At 37.9% G+C, this 24,464-nt stretch overlaps 1 protein-coding gene across 2 annotated transcripts; it reads right to left on the bottom strand.

Moving 5' to 3' along the window:
- Positions 1–97: 97 nt before the first annotated feature.
- Positions 98–23,006, bottom strand: TMEM237 (transmembrane protein 237). 2 transcript variants are annotated; one of them, XM_032278654.1, is made up of 13 exons: positions 22,851–23,006; positions 20,794–20,825; positions 20,128–20,132; positions 18,835–18,891; positions 15,834–15,971; positions 12,723–12,843; positions 11,416–11,573; positions 5,623–5,746; positions 5,107–5,298; positions 3,957–4,030; positions 3,020–3,113; positions 1,746–1,867; positions 98–316 (listed from the first exon to the last, which is right to left on the bottom strand). In XM_032278654.1, the coding sequence occupies exons 1-13, from the start codon at positions 22,890–22,892 to the stop codon at positions 249–251; spliced, it is 1,227 nt and encodes a 408-aa protein (XP_032134545.1). In that variant the 5' UTR covers positions 22,893–23,006; the 3' UTR covers positions 98–248. The 2 variants fall into 2 exon arrangements, with proteins under 2 accessions (XP_032134545.1, XP_032134546.1); XM_032278655.1 differs by lacking the exon at positions 22,851–23,006 and adding an exon at positions 22,118–22,210.
- Positions 23,007–24,464: the final 1,458 nt, after the last annotated feature.

Below are 24,464 nucleotides of genomic sequence, written 5' to 3'. Positions count from 1 at the left end.
ATTATAGGCGTGAGCCACTGCGCCCGGCCTCATTATTCCCTTTGTAAGTAAGATGATAATGCTGTACAAATTAATATTTGGACATAAATAGCAAATACAATTTTAACATTTTTCATAATATTGAGAAATGTTTCAGTGTTAATTTAAATATCTATTACAAATACACATGTACACATCTTATAAAAATACATTTTAAAACAAAAATGGGACAAATACTGGGTCATTATTCCTCCAAAGGTGAGCTGGTATTATGAAGAGGCTTTGATTTCCTTATCTTTATCAGAATATTCTTCCACCTCCGAGGAGAACATTAACTCTGGAGAAGAAAATGATCAGATCATACTTAAAATTGTTTCCCAGTGCCTCCAACAGAGTTATGTAGCTTATTTATAAATAGTCTCTTAAAATATTGACATAATATATAGTAATAGAAAGCCCTGAACATTTCTTGACAGTGAAATCTGATTTAAAAAATAAGCTGGTAACAAATGTATATGTTTTACATTTTAAAATATTCAAATTTTAAATTTATTATAAACCCCTTAAAAGTAAAACATTATTAGAGACAATACACAAAATCCTACCTGGAAATTTAAGTCACTTCAAGAATGAAAGATCACTAAATAGCTAAAAGGTCTAATTCTACTGCGATTGGATCATCTAAATAAAACATAGGGGAAAGATACAGAGGAAGGACTTGAAACTAACAAGAGATGTATGCCAGTATATTTTAAATGGGTCATCCCATTTCATCATCAAAACAACTCAATAAGCCAGGTATTATCATCTTATTTTATAATTACTTTTTAAATTCACATGTTGTATGATTAACATGGCCTTAAAAGAACAGAATTCTGGAAATATTTACTAAGTAATACACACTTTGTGATTTAGACTGTACAACCCAAATGCAGTTTTGATGCCCACCACAATATAGAATGTTATTAGCTGACATTTTCTACATTTAAACTATTACTTAGCATAGATGTTGGCAAAATTCTCCATGCTAAGGCTTCTGAGGCAGATAGATTGTAAATTGTTTATCAAATCAAAATTAAAATAATAACCAAGGTCCAGAAAATATCCATAAAAGATGTTCAAGGGTGAAGCTGTTGAACAGTGGCCAAGGAAATAAAATTTACAATACAAATACCTAACAGTTCCTCAAGCAGCATAAAAGGTTAGCAGCCTGCTAATATGATGATTCTTCTTCAGGTGTTCCACAAAGTCTGAGGACTAGAGATGAGTGAATCACTGCACACTGAGCATGTTGAAACTGAGTACTAAACACTGTCAGACAATGAAGGGTTAAGAATTTGTACCAAATAGAGGAGGTAAGTATAATTTGAGTATGTGTCTGTAGTCTGACAGAGAGGCTATGTACATGAAGCATGATTTATTTCAAATTAAGAGATACTTTCATCAGTAGAAGACTAAGAGAAGTGAAGAGCAAAGACTTTCTCTAAATTACTTGAATGGTTCCAAGAGAAGAAATACCTCCTGAATATGCATAAGGACCACAGCAGCCCCTCATTAAGCAGCTCCAGACTCCAGCCCTCTTAGACACTCCTCCTTGCTTCTCTTGACATTCTGTTACACCACTTTATTTTCTCTCTGCTTGCATCATTTTAATTTAAATGTGTCTTTGTTATTGGAATATTATAAGCTATACCCATTGAAAGAAGGTTTATAAAATCATTATAGGAGATTTCAGGATATTCTTATACTGTTTTTTTCTTTAATACCTTCACTAAGATCCATGCCTGGCCTACAAGACAAAAATAGCCAAGATAATCCAACCAGAAGAGCCACCACGAGATTCACCACAATCCATGGCTGGAGAATCTGTTCCTCAATTCCTGCTTCCCTAAAAATGTAGAAATACTCATTAGAAGTGCCTTCAGTTTGGTTCATATATACAAATATATCTACTTTATGAACTTTAAGAAAAAACAGCAGTCCTCTCCTAGAGAAATAACAAGTAAAGCATGAAAGAAAATATAATTTTCCTATAAAATATACCATATATATAATGAGAACAAGGGTTCAAAGGTTATTTAAACTCTAAACAGATCTGTTCTATACATTAATATAAATGTAAAGTTAGTATTCCCAAGAAAATTTTCCGTAAGTTTCCCTTCCAACTACCATGACATTACTCATCAATAAAGTATCTTTGCTTTCTCTTCACCCAATGTCCCAAGCCACTCTCTCAAAATGCTGCTACATGCAGCATTTTGGAGAAGGGGAATATTGCTCCTCTGAGTTTTATGAACTAGAATCTCAGCCATCATGTCAGCTTCATGGCTGGACACTAATCTGCAGATGTTGGCTCTCCCTATTGTGCTCTTTCTAGCATTGCTTAGTTTTCTGAATCTATCCCAGCTACTTACTCCCACCACTGTTCTGGGATATGAAACTCCCTGATAGTGGGTAAGGATGCAGGGCTCCTTCCATTCATCATGTGATGACTTATTTTAAAACTATAACTTGGTCGGGCACAGTGGTTCACGCTTATAATCCCAACACTTTGGGAGGCCGAGGTGGGCAGATCACCTGAGGTCAGAAGTTCAAGACCAGCCTGGCCAACATGGTGAAACCCAGTTTCTACAAAAATACAAAAATTAGCCAGCATGATGGCGGGTGCCTGTAATCCCAGCTACTTGGGAGGCTATGGCTGCAGAATTGCTGGAACCCAGGAGGTGGAGATTGCAGTGAACCAAGATCGCACCATTGCACTCCAGCCTGGGCAACAGAGCGAGACTCTGTCTCAACAAACAAACAAACAAAAACTATAATTTGAAGATCTAAAACAGATTTTTAAAAAGAAGACATTTCATTAAAAATGCAGGTAAATATAACAATAGTTACCCATTAACTGAAGGAATAAGTATTTTCTTGCCTTAGGTTTGGAAACAAAAACAGAGCCTTCATTATTTATAGATAGAAAAGAATGAAAGGATAAGAAAAGTTGCTGTTATTGCCATTAACAATTGCTAATGTCATTGTGAATTCTTACCAGAGGCTACCATTAACGGAAGACGGTGTGTAAAGGTGGATTCTGTCACTTGTCATTTGCTGACTCAGAGATAGTATTAGAGCAGTAAAATATACTGAGAAAAAGACAAATGAAATTACTAATAATTTTTAACAACCTGGTTTATTTTGAATTTATAGATGAATATTAAAAATAATCTGTACTTAGGTGACTGATGATATAAAAGAAATTTATTTGACCAAATAAATATATTTCAATAAATATATTTCAACCTATGGCACCATAAATGTTTCCAATGTAAATAACAATATTAATTGAGCGCTCCAGAATACCACCTCTTATAAAAACAGTACTGAAATTCCAAAACATAAATCTCTCATCTTAAGTGGTTCTGTCTTTAACAAAAGAAAGGAGCAAATATATATGCCAACCCACTCAAACTGTAAAAAAAAAAAGATATTCTTATATAAATTTCTGAGAACAATAGGTGCAGAAGGATCTCTTCAGATCTTCACTATTTCATCACTAGAAGTGACAAGAACCTAGAAGATCTTTTTAAAAGTTAAATGACTGTCTCAAGATCCTAAAACTAGTTTTATTAATATTCTCAAAACTTAGAACACAATGCATTCCAAATGATCAGAAACATATAAAATAGTGTTTGTTATTAAAAGGCCATATCAGCTGCATATGTTTAATGTCAAGTAGAAAATACAAGTTAAAAAGTAATATAGTACAACAAATGAAGCTTTTCAAAATTATTTAGATGAACCTCTTGAAAAATAATTCTATCAATATTATGCCTATTCTGTTTCTAATTACAAATTCACTGAACATCTCTAGGCAATATTTATAAGAAGCAGTAATACAACTTTTTTAAAAAATTATATTTTTCCTGGTTCAAAATTATGGTATAACGCAAGTATTACACAGTTATCAAGTTAAACTGTTTACTTACAGAAAGATGCTAAAGCTGTAGGATCCAGGGCCAAAAAGTTTCGGATTGCAATTGATATTTTAGCAAAGTCAATCCTAAAAAATATAAGAGCTTCCTGTCACAGTGCAGTTATAAACTTCTTAACAAAACATTACTTTCTTGACTATAGTTTTTTCCTTCTCTATTCTAATGCTACCACATATACTATTACTAGGTTTTAAGTAGCTACAGTTTATACTTAACACACATGAAAAGATTATCTTCTTTACAAAGGCCACATAAACACATCTAACCAGACTACTTTGGGCAACATTCCTTTGAGGTTAAGACATATTAAAGAAAAACTTGATCTATAAAATTTCATTAGTTTCTACCACTTCCTATTACCCATATCATTAGGCTATAGTTAGGTGGGTTTTTTAAAAAATGGGTTAAATTGTGTTCCCAAAAAGATATGTTGAACTCCTCACCCAGAATACTTACAAATGTGACCTTATTTGTAAACAGGGTCTTTGCAGACGTAATAAAGTTAAGGTCATTAGGATGAACCCTAATCCAGTATGACTGGTGTCCTTATTAGAAGAGACACAGATATAAAGATACACAGGCGGAAAGCGCTGTGTGACAATAGAGGAAAACATTGGAATGACGCATTTACAGCCAAGGAATGCCAAGGATTGTCAACAGCCACTGGAAGTGAGGGGAAGGGTATGAACCAGACTCTCCCTCAGAGCCCTCAAAAAAGGAATCAACCCTGGCCACATCCTGATTGCAGACTGCTCATCTCCAGACCTGAGAGAAACTAAATGTGTTGTTTTTCAGCCAGCCAGTGTGTGGTACTTTGCTACAGCAGTGCTAGGAAACAAATACAAATGCCCTGAGTCTCACCTACATCTGATGTAGACAATATTTAGGAACTTCTGAGTTGATTATATTTGAAAGAAATTTTGGACTTATGAATTGATGCTGGAATGGGTGAAGTCTTTTGGGAATATTTTGTTTACAAAGTCTCATCCCCTCAAAAAAGAACGGAAGTAGACTAGCCTAAAAACTTTTTGAAGTAATATTGATACTCTATTATTCTATTTTGAAGACTGTCATGGGCAGCGACACATTTAGCTCAGCATTTCCTCCTGAAGAAGTTAGATAGATCTGGAGTCACTGGCATTACCTGTCAAAAGCTGAAATTGTACTCAGAGTCAAAAGCAAGTAGAGAAGACTCTGGAATGGATACACTAGGGTCTTGTATTGTTGCAGAAGGTTTGCGAGGTTGGATAGCTGATCTCCTGCTAAAATATATATCACAACAATATTCCACACAGCACAGCCAGCCAAGAATCCATGAGAAAAGAGACCAATCATCCTGAATGGAAAAGGGTTTAATTATTATATATGAATTACAAAAGTAAAAAGCTAAAACATGTTTAAAATATCTTCATATGCAAGAGTAACACTCAACATTTCGTGGCAAGCTTTTCCTTTTTATTTACACTGATAGGTAGATGATTCTATTCCAAAAGGATGTTTAAAAAATATACCTACCTACCATTTTAAGTTGTCATTTCTTTAACAATATTGAACAACCAAGAGATTTTTATTTTTTCTTTAATTATGGAACTCAGTTAACATTTGTTTTTTTTAAAAAAAAAAAAAAAAAAAAAAGTCCAACAAAAGCAAAAGCAGCCACCTGAAAGCCCGGTGCACTGTAAGTGCCACATCTCTGGTGGTCCAGGAAGGCTTCATGTCCATTGACACATCTATGGTTTCTGTGGTCTTTATCAACTCTGAACGATCAGCAGCCTGGAATCTCCCTAAGAACACATAATTTAATTACTAACAACTAGTGAGAGAGAACCCTGGTAACCTCTTTTTTAATTCCACACTCAGGAAGCCACAAACTGAGACCAAAATATTGCTGTTCTATCTAAAAATTCACCTTGACTCAGTACCTATTTCAGAAGGATCTTTTCTTTGGGTTCGTCAAACATAATATTTTTTCTTCTCGAAGAAAAATAAGCAATGTCAATATATTTTCTTCTCAATCCAAAATGAATATTAAATAACTACTTCAGAAAAATATAATAATAAACTTTTAACTCAGAATAAAGTCTAGAAACCTTTAACATGACCTAGTCTACAAAATTCTAATTTAGAGGCTTTAGAAGTTTTAAAGTTCATATGTCTATTCTATCAAGGTAAGTCAATATTTGAAATCTAACTTTCTTAGGAAAAGATGTCAGGACGTGTAGCATGACTTTCTGGGATGACAGAAAAGAAATGGGCTGCTTCGCCACACTGTATTTATTCTAAAATCGACCCCATAATTGGAAGTAAAACACTCCTCAGCAAATGCAAAAGAACAGAAATCATAATGAACAGTCTCTCAGACCACAGTGCAATCAAATTAGAACTCAGGATTAAGAAACTCACTCAAACCCACACAACTACATGGAAACTGAACAACCTGCTTCTGAATGACTACTAGGTAAATGATGAAATTAAGGAAGAAATAAGTAAGTTCTTTGAAACCAATGACAATAAAGACACAGTGTACCAGAATCTTTTTTTAGCTAAAGCAGTGTTTAGAGGGAAATGTATAGCACTAAATGCCCACAGGGGAAAGCAGGAAAGATCTAAAATTGACACCCTAATAACACAATTAAAAGCACTAGAGAGGCAAGAACAAACATATTCAAAAACTAGCAGAAGACAAGAAATAACTAAGAGCAGAACTGAAGGAGACAGTGACATGAACAACCCTTCAAAAAAATCAGTGAATCTAGGAGCTGGTTTTTTGAAAAGATTAACAAAATAGATACACTACCAGCCAGATTAATAAAGAAGAAAAGAGGACACAATAAAAAATTATAAGGGGCTATCACCACTGATCTTACAGAAATACAAACTACCATCAGAGAATACTATAAACACCTCCATGCAAATACACCAGAAAATCTAGAATAAATGGATAAATTCTTGGACACATACATCCTCCCAAGACTAAACCAGAAAGAAGTCGAATCGCTGAATAGACCAATAACAAGTTCTGAAACTGAGGCAGTAACTAATAGCCTATCAACCAAAAAAAGCCCGGGACCAGATGAATTCACAGCCAAATTCTACCAGAGGTACAAAGAGGAGCTGGTACCATTCCTTCTGAAACTATTCCAAAATAGAAAAAGAGGAACTCCTCCCTAACTTATTTTATGAGGCCAGCCTCATCCTGATACCAAAACCTGGCAGAGACATAACAAAAAAAGAAAATTTCAGGTCAATATCCCTGATGAACATTGATGCAAAGATCCTCAATAAAATACTGGCAAACCGAATCTAGCAGCACATCGAAAAGCTTATCCACCATGATCAAGTCAGCTTCATCCTTGGGATGCAAGACTGATTCAACATACACAAATTAATAAACGTAATCTACCACATAAACAGAAACAATGACAAAAACCACGATTATCTCAATAGACGCAGAAAAGGCCTTCGATAAAATTCAACACCGCTTCATGCTAAAAACTCTCAATAAACTAGGTATTGATGGAGTATATCTAAAAATAGTAACTATTTATGCCAAACCCACAGCCAATATCATACTCAATGGGCAAAAACTGGAAGCATTCCCTTTGAAAACTGGCACAAGAAAAGGATGCCCTTTCTCACCACTTCTATTCAACATAGTATTTGAAGTTCTGGCCAGGGCAATCAGGCAAGATAAAGAAATAAAGGGTATTCAAATAGGAAGAGAGGAAGTCAAATTATCTCTGTTTGCAGATGACATGATTGTATATTTAGAAAACCCCATCGTCTCAGCCCAAAATCTCCTCAGGCTAATAAGCAATTTCAGCAGTCTCACAATACAAAATCAATGTGCAAAAATCACAAGCATTCCTACACACCAATAGTAGACAAACAGCCAAATCATGAGTGAACTCCCATTCACAATTACTACAAAGAACAAAATACCTAGGAATACAACTTACAAGGGATGTGAAGGACCTCTTCAAGGAGAACTACAAACCACTGCTCAAGGAAATAAGAGAGGGCACAAACAAATGGAAAAACATTCCATGCTCATGGATAGGAAGAATCAATATCGTGAAAATGGCCATACTGCCCAAAGTAATTTATAGATTAAATGCTATCCCCATCAAGCTACCATTGACTTTCTTCACAGAATTGGAAAAAAAAAAAAAACCTTAAGCTTCATGTGGAACCAAAAAAGAGTCTGTATAGCCAAGACAATCCTGAGCAAAAAGAATAAAGCTGCAGGCATCATGCTACCTGACTTCAAACTATATACAAGGCTACAATAACCAAAATAGCATGGTACTGGTACCAAAACAGATATACGGACCAATGGAACAGGGCAGAGGCCTCAGAAATAATGCCACACATCTACAACCATCTGATCTTTGATAAATCTGACAAAAACAAGCAATGGGGAAAGGATTCCCTATCTAATAAATGGTGTTGGTTAAACTGGCTAGCCATATGCAGAAAACTGAAACTGGATCCTTTCCTTACATCTTATACAAAAAGTAACTCAAGAGGGATTAAATACTTAAACGTACGACCTAAAATCATGAAAACCCTAGAAGAAAACCTAGGCAATACCATTCAGGACATAGGCGTGGGCAAATACTTCATGACTAAAACCCAAAAGCAATGGCAATAAAAGCCAAAATTGACAAATGGGATCTATTTAAACTAAAGAGCTTCTGCACAGCAAAAGAACTATCATCAGAGTGAAAAGGCAACTTATAGAATGGAGGAAAATTTTTGCAATCTATCCATCTGACAAAGGGCTAATATCCAGAATCTACAAAGAACTTAAACAAATTTACAAGAAAAAAACCCAATCAAAAAGTGGGCAAAGGATATGAACAGATACTTCTCAAAAGAAGACATTCATGCGGCCAACAAACATATGAAAAAAAGCTCATCATCACTGGTCATTAGAGAAATGCAAATCAAAACCACATTGAGATACTATCTCATACCAGTTAGAATGGCGAATATTAAAAAGTCAGGAAACAACAGATGCTGGAGAGGATGTGAAAAAATAGGAATGCTTTCACACTGTTGGTGGGAGTATAAATTAGTTCAACCATTGTGGAAGACAGTGTGGTGATTCCTCAAGCATCTAGAACCAGAAATACCATTTGACCCAACAACCTCCTTACTGGGTATATACCCAAAGGGTTATAAATCATTCTGTTATAAAGACATATGCACACATATGTTTATTGCAGCACTGTTCACAATAGCAAAGACTTGGAACCAACCCAAATGCCCATCAATGGTAGACTGGATAAAGGAAATGTGGTACATGTATACTATGGAACTCTATACAGCCATAAAAAAGGACAAATTCACATCCTTTGCAGGGACATGGCTGAAGCTGGAAACCATCATTCTCAGCAAACTAATACAGGAACAGAAAACCAAACACTGCATGTTCTCACTCATAAGTGGGAGTTGAACAATGAGAATAGACAGACACAGGGAGGATACATCACACACCGGGACCTGTTGAGGGAGGGGGTTAGGGGAGGGATAGCATTAGGAGAAATACCTAATGTAGATGACGAGTTGATGGATGCAGCAAACCACCATGGCACACATATATCTATGTAACAAACCTGCATGTTCTGCACATGTATCCCAGAACTTAAAAGTATAATAAAAATAAAAAAATAAATGGGCTGCTTCATACATTTCTCTTTAGAACATTCCTGTGAAGAACATCAGTTCAAGAATCAGCACTGCAATATTGTGTGAGCAGGGCTTCAGCCTTTTTACTGTTGATTCAAAGGCTCCTTCTTGTATATCTAGCAGTCCACAAATAGACCTCAGGACGCAGGAAAGGTTCCATTTCAATTATCCTCACCAAACCAGGTTCTCAGGTGTTTAGGAGGATGAAAGACAGGGGTATGACAATTTTCCCTAAGAAAAGACAACCTCTGGGCAGACAGTAGAGCCACTGATGATTTTTATGGCCAGTTACTCTAGTAGGGAAATTTCTATGCTAAGTGAAGCAAGAATAAAAATGAGGATTGAGAGATACTGCTTGAAAAAGAACTGGAGTAAATTAAATAGCCACATGGTAGATGAATAAAACCACATGACCAGAAGTCATAAAACGGCAGTTCAAGTTCCAGTTCCACCCTAACCAACTGTGAGACACTGGGTAAGTCAGCTTCTCTAGACCATAGGTTTCTTATTGACCAAGAACTGCAAGATCCCTTAGATGCGATCTTAAGAAGTCAGAGTTTTAAAACAATGTACACAAAATCTAAACTATAAATTTTAAGGACTAACCTTTTTGTCTCAGATGAGTTATTTAGGCAGCATATCCTTAACATACCCATGGTAGTATATGGTCATGATCATGCTTTGGGTAGGTTTTTATTAAACACTGTGTTACAGACTGAATGTGTCCCCCAAAAATTCATATGTTGAAGCCCTAACCCCCTGTAATGAGTTGGTATTTGGAAGTGAGGTCACTGGGAGGTAATTAGATTTAGAGGAAGTCATGAGGGTGAGGCTCTCATGATGAAATTAATGTCCTTTTAAGAAGAGGAAGAGACACCAGAGCTCTCTCTGCCAAATGAGGACACAGTAGCAGCCATCGGCAAGTCAGGAAGGGGCCTTCACCAGTAACCCAACCTGCTGGAACCTTGTCTTAGGCTTCCTAGCTTTAGGAACGATGAGAAATAAATGTGGTTTAAACCACTCAGTCGGTGGTATTTTGTTATAGCAGCCTGAGCTAAAATACACTGCAAACCCAATCTTGTAGCCAGTATATATTATACAATGTCAGAACTATTTTGCAAAAGAATCTATACCTATAATGTTGTATTTCTTATTTAATATGGTACTATCATCATGTATTTTCTCTTATTTTCAGTTTTAAAATTTATATCATTATCTGCCCACCACAACTACTACCAATTGCAGAAAACTAGTAAAGCACAAAAAAGAATGAAGAATCAGGCAAGGGTGGGGAAGATTTTTTACATTACCCATAACCCTATAAATCCAGAAATAACCAGCATTAATATTCGAGTCTATTTCCTTCAAGTCTTTTGTCCTATGCATAGATCAAACTGTGTGTGTGTGTGTGTGCGCGCGCGTGCACGCGCGCGCGCACATGCACACGTGCACAAGTGTATATGCTCATATTTTATCAGAATCTTTTCATAAAATGAAAAGTTTGCCCTAAACATTATGTTTAATGAAGAATATTATTATATAGATACACCACAACTTACTGAAATCATCCTTCTCCTATTTCACATTTAGGTTGTTTCCAGTTTTTCACTCTCACAAATCATAGCATGATGATCAGCTTTGTGTATAAATTGTTGTACATATTTTTGCTTAATTCCTTAATTCAGATTTCCAGAAGTATAAAGGATATCCTTGTACAATTTTTAAAGAGCTCATATTCTAAAACAAGGCATCTACTTACGGCTTTTTTCCACAAATACTTTGCCTACAGGCTGGCTAATGCCAGTGGGTGCAGTGAATACAGACTGCTGTTCCAGAGTAGTTGGCTCATCAGTGATTATGTCTTCATCTTCTACTCCTAGCTCATTGGCATACTGTAATTCTGCTGGCTGGGTTTTCCTGTAACAAGGAAGCATGTAAGAAAAATGGATGACTATTGAATTTTTACAGACTTACATAAGGAACTAACTATAAATATAATGGAAAGAGCCCTGGACTTGGAATTAAGAAATTTGGTTTTACTCAAATAAATCTGTTATTAACTGTTATATGCAGCAAGTGACTTACATTTCTGAGGGCTTCAGTTTTCTCATTTGAAAATTGAAGTGACTGAACTAGATCTGTAAGCTTCTTTCTAAATTTAAAATTGTATGATGCTACATAGACACTGATATGGTTTGGCTGTGTCCCCACCCAAAATCTCATCTTGAATTGTAATAATCCCCACCAGTCAAGGTGGGACCAGGTGGAGACAACTGAATCATGAGGGCAGATTCCCTCATACTGTTCTGGTGATAGTGAGTTCTCAGGAGAGCTGATGATTTTATAAGGGGCTTCCCCCTTCCCTCAGCTCTAATTCTTCTCCTTCCTGCTGCCCTGTGACGAAGGATGTGTTTGCTTCACCTTCTGCCATGATTCTAAGTTTCCTGAGGCCTTCTCAGTCATGCTGAATTGTGAGTCAATTAAATCTATTTCCTTTGTAAATCACCAGTCTCAGGTATGTCTTTATTAGCAGCATGAGAACGGACTAACACATACATTGATCACTATTTGTAGGTTCATTTTCAAATACAAACAACAGTGCTATACATATAGCTTCCAGTGTTATTTCTTTAAAGTATACTACTCATTTTAGCTTAATGCTAAAATACAGTTTTACTTATTGCTGAAATAATCATAATTTGAATTCTGTTAACATGAAAAAATAAATCACAATAGCCTATTTTATTATCTTTAAAAATATCCTTAATGTATTATATTCTATTATATATTCTATACACATTATATATTCTATTTGTGTTCCTTTTTTTTAGAGATGGTTCCTAAGTTTATTTAAGTACAATCTTAATATTTTTACTTTCTCAGTGGTTTACTCTTCTCAAATTTATCATTAGATTGGTTTAACTGATATTTTGTAATACTACTTATCCTAGAGGTACACAAATACAAGTATTTAATAAGACTTAATGAGAAGCTACTGTTTGGGAGCTCCAAACAAAGCATCAGGGTAATCCTGGAGAATAGTTAGAAAGATAAATAAATTCTTACTTTGTCTTCCTCCGAGGTTTTTGAATAACTGCCTCCTCGGCTGGCTCTGCGTCAATACCATTTTCATTTCGTAATAAAGATGAACTAGATGCCTTTTTTTGGGTGGAGGAAGTCTCCAATTCTGAAAACAAAATAAAGTTTTCAAATAACTAAAGCAAAAAAATAAAAGTAATGTACAAGACTTGTATAAGGCAAAATAACTTTAAGAATTTTAATTGGGCAAAAATATTTTCACTATCTTACAAATTTTTAATTTTTAAAAAATGTTATACATCTAAACTCTCAATGTGAAAATTGAAATTGTAATGCCAAACAATATGGAAAAGAAAATTAAGTGACCCAACACTCAGGCTGTGTGGAAGATCCCCAAGATTATCTTCAGATTCGTTGACTTTCTAGAAGGGCTCACAGGACTTAGAAATCATTACACTCACAATTATGCTTTACTACAGAAAATAGATATAAAGCAGAATCAGAAAAAGGAAAAAGCACATGAACCAAGTCCAGAGGAAACCAAGTACAAGCTTCCAAGAGTCCTCTATCAGTGGAGTCAAGCAGGATGCACCAATCTCTCCGGCAATGAGCTGTGACAATACATGTGACACATGTTCTGCAATGGAAGCTCACAAGAGACAGCACCCAAGGTTAGGGGCTAGTCACATAAGCCTAGCACATACCAAAATTCCAGATGCCCAGAAGGAAAGCAGATGTTCATCAAAAATCACTTTGTGTGCACAAACGCACAGTGAGCCACCTTATAATTTAGGGAAAGTTTCCTATCAGTGTAGGGAGCTGGATATCATCCAAGTTCCCAGATGGCAGCTAAGGGCCAATCTTATAAGTAGGCCTTTCCAAGGATAGCAGTCTCAGGCCTGCTATATTAACTCTTTCCTCCACACTGGGTAGGTATTAAGTTTAAACAAGTCAGTGAAGCCTTCTTCTAATACACTGGCTACTCTTCCTACCTGGAAATACTAGCTCCCAGGAATACCTTCAAGATCTTACAATTCTATTGGAATAAAACATTTTACTAGCCTGGACTGGAAATATAATGCAAGCAGTAGAGCCTACCATGGTCATCCTGAACAAAATAAAATGAAAACACCATTTTTAAATCCAGAAATTTAGAAAGCTGAACCTGCCAGGCTTGGCGTACTTTGGAATGGCAATGACAGGTCCTTTTTGGTCCAAAACTTAGTTGGGCCCTGCATTTTCTACAAAAGGTCACTTCTGTAAAGACACTTTTCACAAATGATAAAACTAAGTATTGGTATCCATCTTGATTTTTTAACTTGTATCCTAACTAAATTACTCAAAGGGCAGTTTTAATTAAACTACATTTACTGCCACTAAAGAAATAAATTGCAGAGTAGTTAAAGCTAGTCTGAGCATCATTTCTACCTCTTTTCCTTCTCCTGCCATCTTCCACCCTTTCCTTCTCCTCACAGATCCTCAGTGACAGTATCCCACTTCGACTTGCCTTCCAAAATTATGTTCCATTCTCCTGACTTTTCTAGTTCCTGCCCTTTTACTCCTATCATTCTTCCATCCAATCAAAACATGCTGTTTTCTAAGAGGACAAGTAATTAGTCAGGAGAATTAATTTACAATAAATTATTCACAGGGGCCAATGTTAATAGGAGAGCATAATCTCTCTATCTTTGTTCTTTCCCTGTGTTTTACTTTAACCGTTTGTTCTTTTTCTAATTATTATAAAAGTCATAATGCTCAAAATATAAAAACTTAGCAAAATATAAATGAATGAAGAAAATTTTAAAAATCATATTTCCTTCTTCTAAAAATTCTACCACTTTAACACTGCTATAGTCTTCCATTCTTTTTACTATGTATATGTATATATATATTTACGTTCTGGGTTGAACTGTGCTCCAAAAAAAAGATATGTTCAAGTCCTAACTCGTAATACCTGTGAATGTAATCATAATTGGAAATAGGGTCTTTGCAGGTGTAATCAAGTTAAGATGAGGTCATGCTAGATTAGAATGGGCCCTAAATTCAATGACTGACATAAAAGGGAAATGTGAAAACAGACACACAAGGAAAAATGTGAAGATGGAGGCAGAGATTGGCATAATGCTGCCACAAGTCAAAGAATGCCAAAGACTGTCAACAACCATAAGAATCTAGAAGAAACAAGGAAGGATTCTTTTCTAGAGACTTCAGAGGAAACATAGTCCACAGACAACTTGATTTTGGACTTCTAACCTCAAGTACTGTGAAAAAATAAACTGTTGTTTTCAGTTGCTCAGTTTGTGGTAATTTGTTATGGGAACCCTAAGAAATTAACACAGTATATTTTACAAAAATGGGATCTTCCAATACCTACTATTTTATAACCTTTGTTTTTTTTATTTAATAATATATAACTGATGATTATCTGTGTCACTCTTCAACGATCCTTTTACTAGGTATCTGGTTTCTGTTTATGGATAAAGTATGATTTATTTAGCTGGTATCACACCATTAAATATTTGCATCATTACCAATTTCTACTCTTATAAATAATGTTGCAATTAACATCCTTAAATTACTGTAGCTAATGAATTTACTACTATTCCTAGAAATTCAGACAGGCTGTATCTGTGCGCCCATGAACAAAACATGAGTGCACCCATTTCCCATCAGTATTGGATTTTACAATTTGAAAAAAGCATTGCCAATCTGATAGGCCAAAAAATGGTATAGTATTTTATTTACCTTGTGAACTGCCTGGGACATAGAAAGACTGAACAAATGTTAGCTGTTGTTTCATTATATTATTGTTAGTACAGAATCTATCATTTCCCCACTAATCTGAAATGTGCATTTCATCATTTACTAGATTTTTCTATGCATTGAGATCTGAACTTTCTGTTTTAGTCCTGCATTTGTAGCCCTCCTCTCATAATCTATATGTATATGATCAAAAGAGACCTATAAAGTATTCTTGGCTTAAGCCCTGGAGTTATTCTAGTGAGAAATATTTTAAACACAAAAATAAGAAACCAATTATGGGATATGGATGGGAGAAAAAATGAGAGCAGAGAGGTTTTTATCATGTCACCAAAATGACAACTGCTATCACAACCTAACCTTGGTTTCTTCACATACCAAGAGGTAGCTTTGTCTTTTTCTGTCTCCTTTGAACAGGAGCCTCTGGGTGCTCTTTGAGTTCTTTAGTTGATGGCTCACTGTCCTCAGAGGGCCTTCGACCAGCAGTCTGAGCAAGGCCTTCCAAAGAAGCACTGGCTATAGAAAAACAGAGTATAAAAAAACAAGATTACTTGAGCAAAGATCACTGAATCTTAAAAAGATGGAGGAAAAGGTAACTAGAATGTTTCCTATGGAATAACCCCGTCTCTTTCAGAACTAATTGTCCCACAAATCTTTACTTCCTCCTCACCTGTAACTTTGAGCTTTAAGTTGGGAAAAGAAATAAATGAAGGAATAAGAAAGGCTGAGGAAGAAAAAAGAGGGAGCTAAAAAGAAGAGCAAAAGACAGGAGGAGGAGAAATTGCTTCAGAACATTTAGAATTTTCAAGAAGGTGGAAAACATAATAAAAACTGACACCATAGAGTATTCTCTTACTTGTCTGTTGCCTTAAGAATTTTCATCAGCCTCTATATGGTAAATGTAAGGCTGGTTGCCTCGCCGGAAAGCCAGGCATACCCACCTCTGCACTCAGCACCTGACTCTGCACCCAGCACCAGGCTCTGCACTCGGCACCTAGCTCTGCCGCATGGCTCCCTTGGAAGGCTCTGGCTAATGCAACCCTGGTCGGCTCTTGCAGCGGAAAACCCACCCAACAACCCGCCAACCAGTAGCGGCCCGCCTCGTCTCAATCCTGCTCCCCTGGACCGAATCAGTGCACCCAGCTGTTGCTCATTCCTCCTAGCAATAAAAACCCCCGCCCCAGGAAGTCAGCGAGACTTCTCTGGCCCCTTTCTCCCAACCATAGAACCTCGCCCAGGAGCTGAATAAATTGGCATTTAATTTTCTTATACTGGCCTCAGTTTCCTCATTTTAAACTCGGCAATAACCCTTACAGTAAAGTCCTTCATTAATAAATTTAAGAATGATAAAATCATCATGGATAATTGGAGTTAACAGGTAATTTATAAATTTCTTCATTTGGTCATTCATTTCAACTTCTTCCCTCATGAAATCTTTTAAAAGAATTTCAGCACATTTTGGCAGTTTTGGATTTTACCTGACTGCATTACCTTCCTTGCTTTTCTTCACAAAAGAAGAAACAGAAATGTGCCGGGCGTGGTGGCTCACGCCTGTAATCCCAGCACTTTGGCAGGCCAAGGCGGGCAGATTACCTGAGGTCAGAAGTTTAAGACCAGCCTGCCTAACATGGCAAAACCCCATTTCTACTAAAAATACAAAAATTAGCCAGGTGTGGTGGCATGTGCCTGTAGTGCCACCTACTTGAGGAGGCTAAGGCAGGAAAATTGCTTGAACCCAGGGGGTGGAGGTTGCAGTGAGCTGAGATCACACCACTGCACTCCAGCCTGGGCAAAAGAGCAAGATTCGTTCTCAAAAAAAAGGAAAAAAAGAAATATAAGTATATTAATAAACAAATGAAAAGATGCTTAACCTCACTAGTATTTAGAGAAATGCAAACTAAAGTAAGTTACTTTTTACCCACTAAATTAACAAAAAAATTTTCAATAATTAATATTGTCTAATATTGTTAAGGATTTAGACAACGAGACACTCTGAGACTCTACAGGGAGCAAGATAAAAACTGAAGCTTCCTTGAAGGTAATTTAGCAGAGTCTATCATGTCAATAATGCACACATTCTTCACCTAGCAATTCCACTGCTAGCAATCCATCCTACAAAAATACCTCTTCCCTACCACCCACTATTTTATGTAGAACTGCAATGTTTGGAGTGAAAACTTTGAAATAATCTAAATAACCTAAAAATATGAAATAACCTAAATAAATAGAAGAGCAGTGATTATGGTATAATCTTACCATGTAATACAATGAAGTCACTGTTTAAGAACACAGAGGACTCTGTGTATTAAGAAACAAAGACTGTATGTATGATTCCTTTTATGTTATTTATTTATTTATTTAAAAGGAGCAGCAAACACAGAAATCTTTTAGGAATGTGAGAGGTCACAAGTAAAGAGTGAAGTTAAAGGATCAGTTACAGATAACTTTGAGGGGCAAGGCATGGTGGTTTATGCCTATAATCCCAGCACTTTGAGAGGCTGAGGCAGGTGAATCATGAGGTCAGAAGTTCGAGACCACTCTGACCAACATGGTGAAACCTGTCTCTACTAAAAATACAAAAAATTAGCTGGGTGTGGTGGCACATGCCTGTCCCAGCTACTCGGGAAGCTGAGGCAGGAGAATTGCTTGAACCCAGGAAGGGGAGGTTGCAGTGAGCTGAGATTGCACCATTGCACTCCAGCCTGGGTAACAGAGCAAGACTCCATCTCAAAAAAAAGAAAAAAAAGAAAGATAACCCCGAGGTTTCAAGCCTGAGTGCTGGGAAAATGGCAGGTTCCATTAACATAAAATCATGAGATGTAAACATTTATTCTTAAAGCCAATGATGGATTCTAGATGTGCTGAGTTTAGAGTGACTGACACAACATCCAGGATTATTAGTAGATGACTAGGACAAAAAGGAGTTCTGCTCATTACTGAAGCTTTAATATTTAAATGACGATGGGGCCATGCCTTCAGACTCATGCTCTAATGTAGAGAGATTCTGACTGAAGTAAGATTTAAGAACTCTGTTTCTAAATCCAGTATCCTGTTCAAGGGTCTGGAATCAATCATAGCTTAAAACCATATATGTTGTCTAGGAATAAAAGACCTTAAAGAGTCTAAGAATATCATGGAAATAAGAGTTTAGATGGCACCACCTTTTATCCATGTCTGTGTCCAGATACTCGGGCTGCCCACTGCCCTGCACCTCACTACCATCAGGAATACCACTGCTTCAAACTGGCCTTAATTCTATCCTCAATGAAGTGGTGATTCGGGGCTGCTGGGGCCTTACCTCGCCCTGATCTGGGATGTTTACTATGCCTGAGGTTCTGGGAAAACTTGTGCTCCCACACAACAAAGAATAACATCTTACCTGGTGTGTTTTTTGTTCTGGGCTTCTTTTTCTTAGGACGACTAAGTGGAATATCATCTATAAATCAGAAAAAAAGTCAACAGAAAAGGCTGCCTAAAATTCAATGCAGAGAACAGTGGGAACTTTTAGTAGGGAAAAATTTTCCCTCTCTTCCCTGGGCCCAGCAAACTTTTATAGATTAGGGGAAGAAGGCAAGAAATTGAGAAAATCAGACAGAGCCCACAGTGTGGTACCAGTAGCACACAGCAGGTTAGTGATGTTAGAAACTGACACAGAAAGTGGGTGCAACAAAGATTCATCTGATACCCTACATTTCCCGGCCCCCTTGCACATAGGTGTGGCCTATGACTGGTTCTGACCCATAGGCTGTGAGCAGAAGTGATTTGTGTCATTTCAGAGCCAAACATTGAAAGAGCCAGTGAGTAATCTTCCAGCTTTCTCTTCCCTTGCTGTGGTGACTGAGGAAGTCTCATGTTAAGATGGTGGGACCACAGCACAGAAGAAGCCTAGATTGCAGGCCAGGCATAGTGGCTCATGCCTGTAATCCCAGCACTTTGGGAGGCCATGACAGGCAGATCACTTGAGCTCAGGAGTTCAAGGCAAGCCTGGTCAACATGGCAAAACCCTGTCTCTACTAAAAATACAAAAAGTAGCCAGGTGGGGTAGCACATGCCTGTAATCTCAGCTACTTGGGAGGCTGAGGCAGGAGAATCACTTGAAACCAGAAGTCAGAGGTTGCAATGAGCTGAGATCACACCACTGCACTCCAGGCTGGGTGACAGAGTCTCACTCTGTCTCAAAAAAAAAAAAAAAAAAAAAAAAAAAAAAAAAGTAGCCTAGATTTCTGTATCAATAGTAAAAAGGCAGTGAAAGGCAATTGTCCTCAATTTTTGCCACAGCAGACTTTGTATTAATTAGAAATAACCCTGTATGATATTAAGTCACTGAGATTTGGAGGTTTAAGTATAATATAACCTTGCCTACCCTGACAAAATGAGACAAAGGAAGGTGTAGTCCCTATTATAGAGCTACAAACTAGCCAACAGTTACGTGCTGGGTGATCCCATTCAGGGATGAAGTGCTTTTATAATGGTAAGGTCATCCAGTGCTATATATCAATGTTAATTTTTACATAGTAGTCATGGGAGATTATTATGACAAAAAGATATCGTAGAATTATAAATTACACCATTCAGATTCAATTTTCAGAGAAACAAACCAAGGAATCAAACTAATTTTTGAACACCAAATACTATATTTGGAAAATTTCATATTGACATTAAACTAACTCACCTTGACTAACACGTCATGTTAACACCAAACAAATTTAATCAGCAGGACAAAGACAAAAAAAAGAAACAATTGGAAACCTGTTATTATTCACAATGAAAACTGACTTATTACAAATTTAAAATAAAATTAGCTTCACGTAATATCAGCTAGTTTACAAACTAGCTTATTGTTTATAATTAATAAGCTGTTTAATAACACTGCTAATAAAATAATGCCAATATTTTTACATATACATATTCCCTACTGTCTATTAATAAAGTGGATTAAGCAGATTAAGAACTCTTACTTGTCACTGATTAAAATCAGCTTAAACTCTGAGGAAACTATTCTCACAAACAAAATATCAGAATTTTGATTTTTAAAAAAAACTCAGCTTCAAATAAGGTAATATTCTAAGGTTAAAAAAAAAAAACACTAAAACAGTTAGAATGGGAATGGATCCATTATCTTACCATGTTGATATTCAGGCTTTTAAATATAACATTCAATTATAACTGTTAGTCTTATAATTCAAGGATTTTTCACCTTTAAAATTTTAGAAAATCCCTAAATTTTCAGAAGATTTTCCTGAATCATTATAATTTTGCAATGGTACTAGTCAATTTTTCCACTGTCTTCATTTTCCATTGTTAAAGCTCAGTGATGAAATTAATATATAATTTTTACCTTGGCACAGGTGGAAGGGCTCGTGGAGGACGCTGTGGGAGGAAAGAAAATGAAATTTGCTTGTAAGTAAAAGCCTAGAGAATCTTTACTTCATGTATCCCAAATACCATAAAGTTATTCTTTTTTTTTTTTTTATTTTTAAGATGAATTCCTGCTTTGTTGCCCAGGCTGGAGGGCACTGACCCGATCTTGGCTCATTGCAACCTCCGCCTCCTGGGTTCAGGCAATTCTCCTCTCCAAGTATCTGGGATTATAGGCACCGGCCACCATGCCTGGCTAATTTTTGTATTTTTAGTAGTGATGAGGTTTCACCATGTTGGCCAGGCTGGTCGTGAACTCCTGACCTCAGGTAATCCGCCCAACTCAGCCTCCCAAGTGCTGGGATTATAGGAGTGAGCCACTGTGCCCAGCCAAAGCTATTCTTTCAAGTCTGTTGTTCAGACATAACAGAAAAATATAATGGATCAGAAATAGGATCTTCAAATCCCCTGATAATCCTGTTCATCAGTGATGCTTGACAGGTACTGATGAAAAACATGGGCAATTTAAAATTTGTTCTGCCATTCTAAATTTCATATAAAATTCTTTCCTTCCTACATTCCTTTTTATCTCCACGCCAGGCTCTTTTCTAAGCATTTGGGATACACTAGTGAACAAAACAGAGAGAATCCTGCTTTTATGGAACTTACATTCTAGTGGTTGAGTATTAGAAACAATGTTAAAAATATATATAATAATATATACTATAACACAATTTTTTAAAAGGCCACTTGAAAATACTGGGAAGAAACAGTTTTAGGGCAGAAAGAATGATGGGGGAAACCCTTCTAAATGCTCATTTACATGAATAAGAAAAGTGAAGTTCAGAGAGCATTAGTGTTGAGAAGTGTTTTCAGAATCAAATACTAACAGAAATGCCTAGAAGCCTATTTAATGTTCCAAGTATCTCATGCTGCTTGCAAAAGATATTTATTCAAAATAGTTAAATTTCAGACACTCTTGTAGTTTGTCTCATTTAGCATTCCATTTGTTAGAGCAGGTTAATGCAGATACTGCAAGATTAGGACGAGGCAAGCTGCCGTAATACCATCTGGTAGTCAAAATTACATCTGGAAAAGAACACAGTCACGGGAACGTGCTATTGTTCTAAAGATGCTACCAAACGCGCGATTGATCTAAAGAATCAGTTCACGTCACTGATTTCAAAAGTCCCGCAAAAATGACGTTCCACGCACCCAGAAACCCAATCTTTAATCCTCAAAAGTAGGACGACTCAACTGAAGACAAAAATCCTAACAGCTAAAACTAGCTAAGGCTCGCTTACCACAGGCTTCTTCCCCATTCTGCGTTTAGCCAGCCCCGGCTACCGCCGGCCAGAAGGCGCAGGGCGCCCCACCCGTTGCGGCTCGGCCGCGCGCGCAGGCGCAATGCGTCATCGGGCCGCGCCGCTGGACTCATTCCCTGCGCTCAGCCCCCTGTGGGGACGTCGGGGTGAGAGGCGCGCTGGGACGTGGACTGGCGGTCCCAGACTAACCCTGCCGAAAAGGGGACCTCGGAGTCGGGGGTAATGTGCCCAGGAGCAGAGATCCGGCGGCCGTAGCGCTCCAATCACAGTTTTTCCGTGGTTTCCTAAGTAGTCGCAGTGATTTGTTTGCGAGGAGCGGGGAGTGAGAGAAGACCTTGGTTAAAGGACTCCGCAGGCAAGCAGCGATCTCTCTTCTGGGCGGCTACAGCCCTCTCCTCCGAGTTTAGGAGAGGCCCAGCTGGAAGCCCTGGAACCCGCCGGGCCCCGGGCCGCAGAGAAGTGAAGCGTTGTTGTGGCAACGCGGGCTCAGGTCCCCGGAAACTTCATGGCAGGCCCCTCTCCGACTCCGAGAGTTCGGGTCCCGGCCTCGCCTGGGTCCCCGTCCCACTCCTGGAGGGGCGGATGCGCGCACTCCAGGAACAAGGCCCTCCGCTAGTGATCCCCAGCTCATTGGCGCCGCCCTCCCATTCCCCCTGCCTGGGTAGCGGCTGATCATCCACCTCTCGAGGCCGACGCGCCCCTCGCCGCTCACCAGGTGGCCCTCCTCCAGCCGAGGCCCCGAGTCAGCCCTCATGGTGCTCTCCCCGCTGGGCTCTTCCTGCGCAACCGCTGACGGTCCAAGCCCAGCTCCCCGCGACGCCGCGATCTGCGGGACGCCGGGCTTCTTGGCGCTTGGCGAGGACACCGCCCCCTGAGCCAGATCCCCGCCCGCCTCGGCTCTGCCAGAGCCTGCTGGGTTACAGACGAACGCGTTTACTCTCCAGGACCAACAAGTCTTTGCGAGCCTTGGTGTGTGGATGTGTATTGATACAGGCAATTCTCACATTTCCTCCAATTGCTTACCCTTCATCCCACAACCGTGTAAATCAAATTTGGAAAAACTTTTTCTCAAAGAACCTTAAAATGAAATCCGACGTCACATAAATATCACTACAAACGACTTAATTTGCATAGTTTTGTTTGGTTGGGTGTTTTTGTGTTTTTTTTTTAACATAACTAGCAGAGAACTACAATTTTTTTTTAATTATACTTTAAGTTCTGGCGTACATGTACAGATCGTGCAGGTTTGTTACATAGGTATACACGTGCCATGGTGGTTTGCTGCACCCATCCCCACCCGCCTTAGGTATTTCTCCTAATGTTAGCCCTCCCCAATCCCCCCACCCCCTGCTATCCCTCACCTAATCCCCTGCCCCCCAACAGGCCACAGTGTGTGATGTTCCCCTCCCCGTATCCATGTGTTCTCATTGTTCAACACCCACTTATGAGTGAGAATATGTGGTGTTTGGTTTTCTGTTCTTGTGTCAGTTTGCTGAGAATGATGGTTTCCAACTTCATCCATGTCTCTGCAAAGGACATGAACTCATCCTTTTTATGGCTGCATAGTATTCCATGGTGTATATGTACCACATTTTTTTTTATCCAGTCTATCTTTGTTGGGCATTTGGGTTGGTTCCAAGTCTTTGCTATTGTGAACAGTGCTGCAATAAATATACGTGTGCATGTGTCTTTATAGTTGAATGTTTTATAATCCTTTGGGTATATACCCAGTAATGGGATTGCTGGGTCAAATGGTATTTCTAGTTCCAGATCCTTGAGGAATCACCACACTGTCTTCCACAATGGTTGAACTAATTTACATTCCCACCAACAGTGTAAAAGTGTTCCTATTTCTCCACATCCTCTCCAGCATCTGTTGTCTCCTGATTTTTTAATGATTGCCATTCTAATGCGTGAAATGGTATCTCAATGTGGTTTTGATTTGCATGTCTCTATAAATATTTGAATCGTGCATTCTGTTTTACAGTTAAAGAGATGGGAAAGATGGAATAATGGTGTAAATAAGGAGAGGAGAATGATGGAGAAGATGAACATATACAGGAACAGGGAAAGCATCTGGAAATCTCAAATCTGGGGGAAGAAAGGGAAACAAGACTTTGTAATGGATCCTAATCTTGCTGCCAAACAGAGTCTTGTTGCCCTATACACACAGAAGCCAGTATTATGGCACTGTTTTTTTGAGAAAAGTTTTTATTGTGAATTAACTAACAAGGAGACAGGAGTATAGCTCTAATCTGTCTCCCTGTGCTGGCTTTAAGACAGTATTTTTATTAGAAAAGGTTTAGGGAGTGGATTCTAGGTGATT

Source organism: Sapajus apella, unplaced genomic scaffold (genome assembly GCF_009761245.1).
Source record: "Sapajus apella isolate SASKATOON/1434 unplaced genomic scaffold, GSC_monkey_1.0 scaffold10, whole genome shotgun sequence".
Classification (NCBI taxonomy): Eukaryota; Metazoa; Chordata; class Mammalia; order Primates; family Cebidae; genus Sapajus; species Sapajus apella.
The sequence above is the reverse complement of the archived record's forward strand: the minus strand, read 5'-3'. Positions and strand labels throughout refer to the sequence as shown.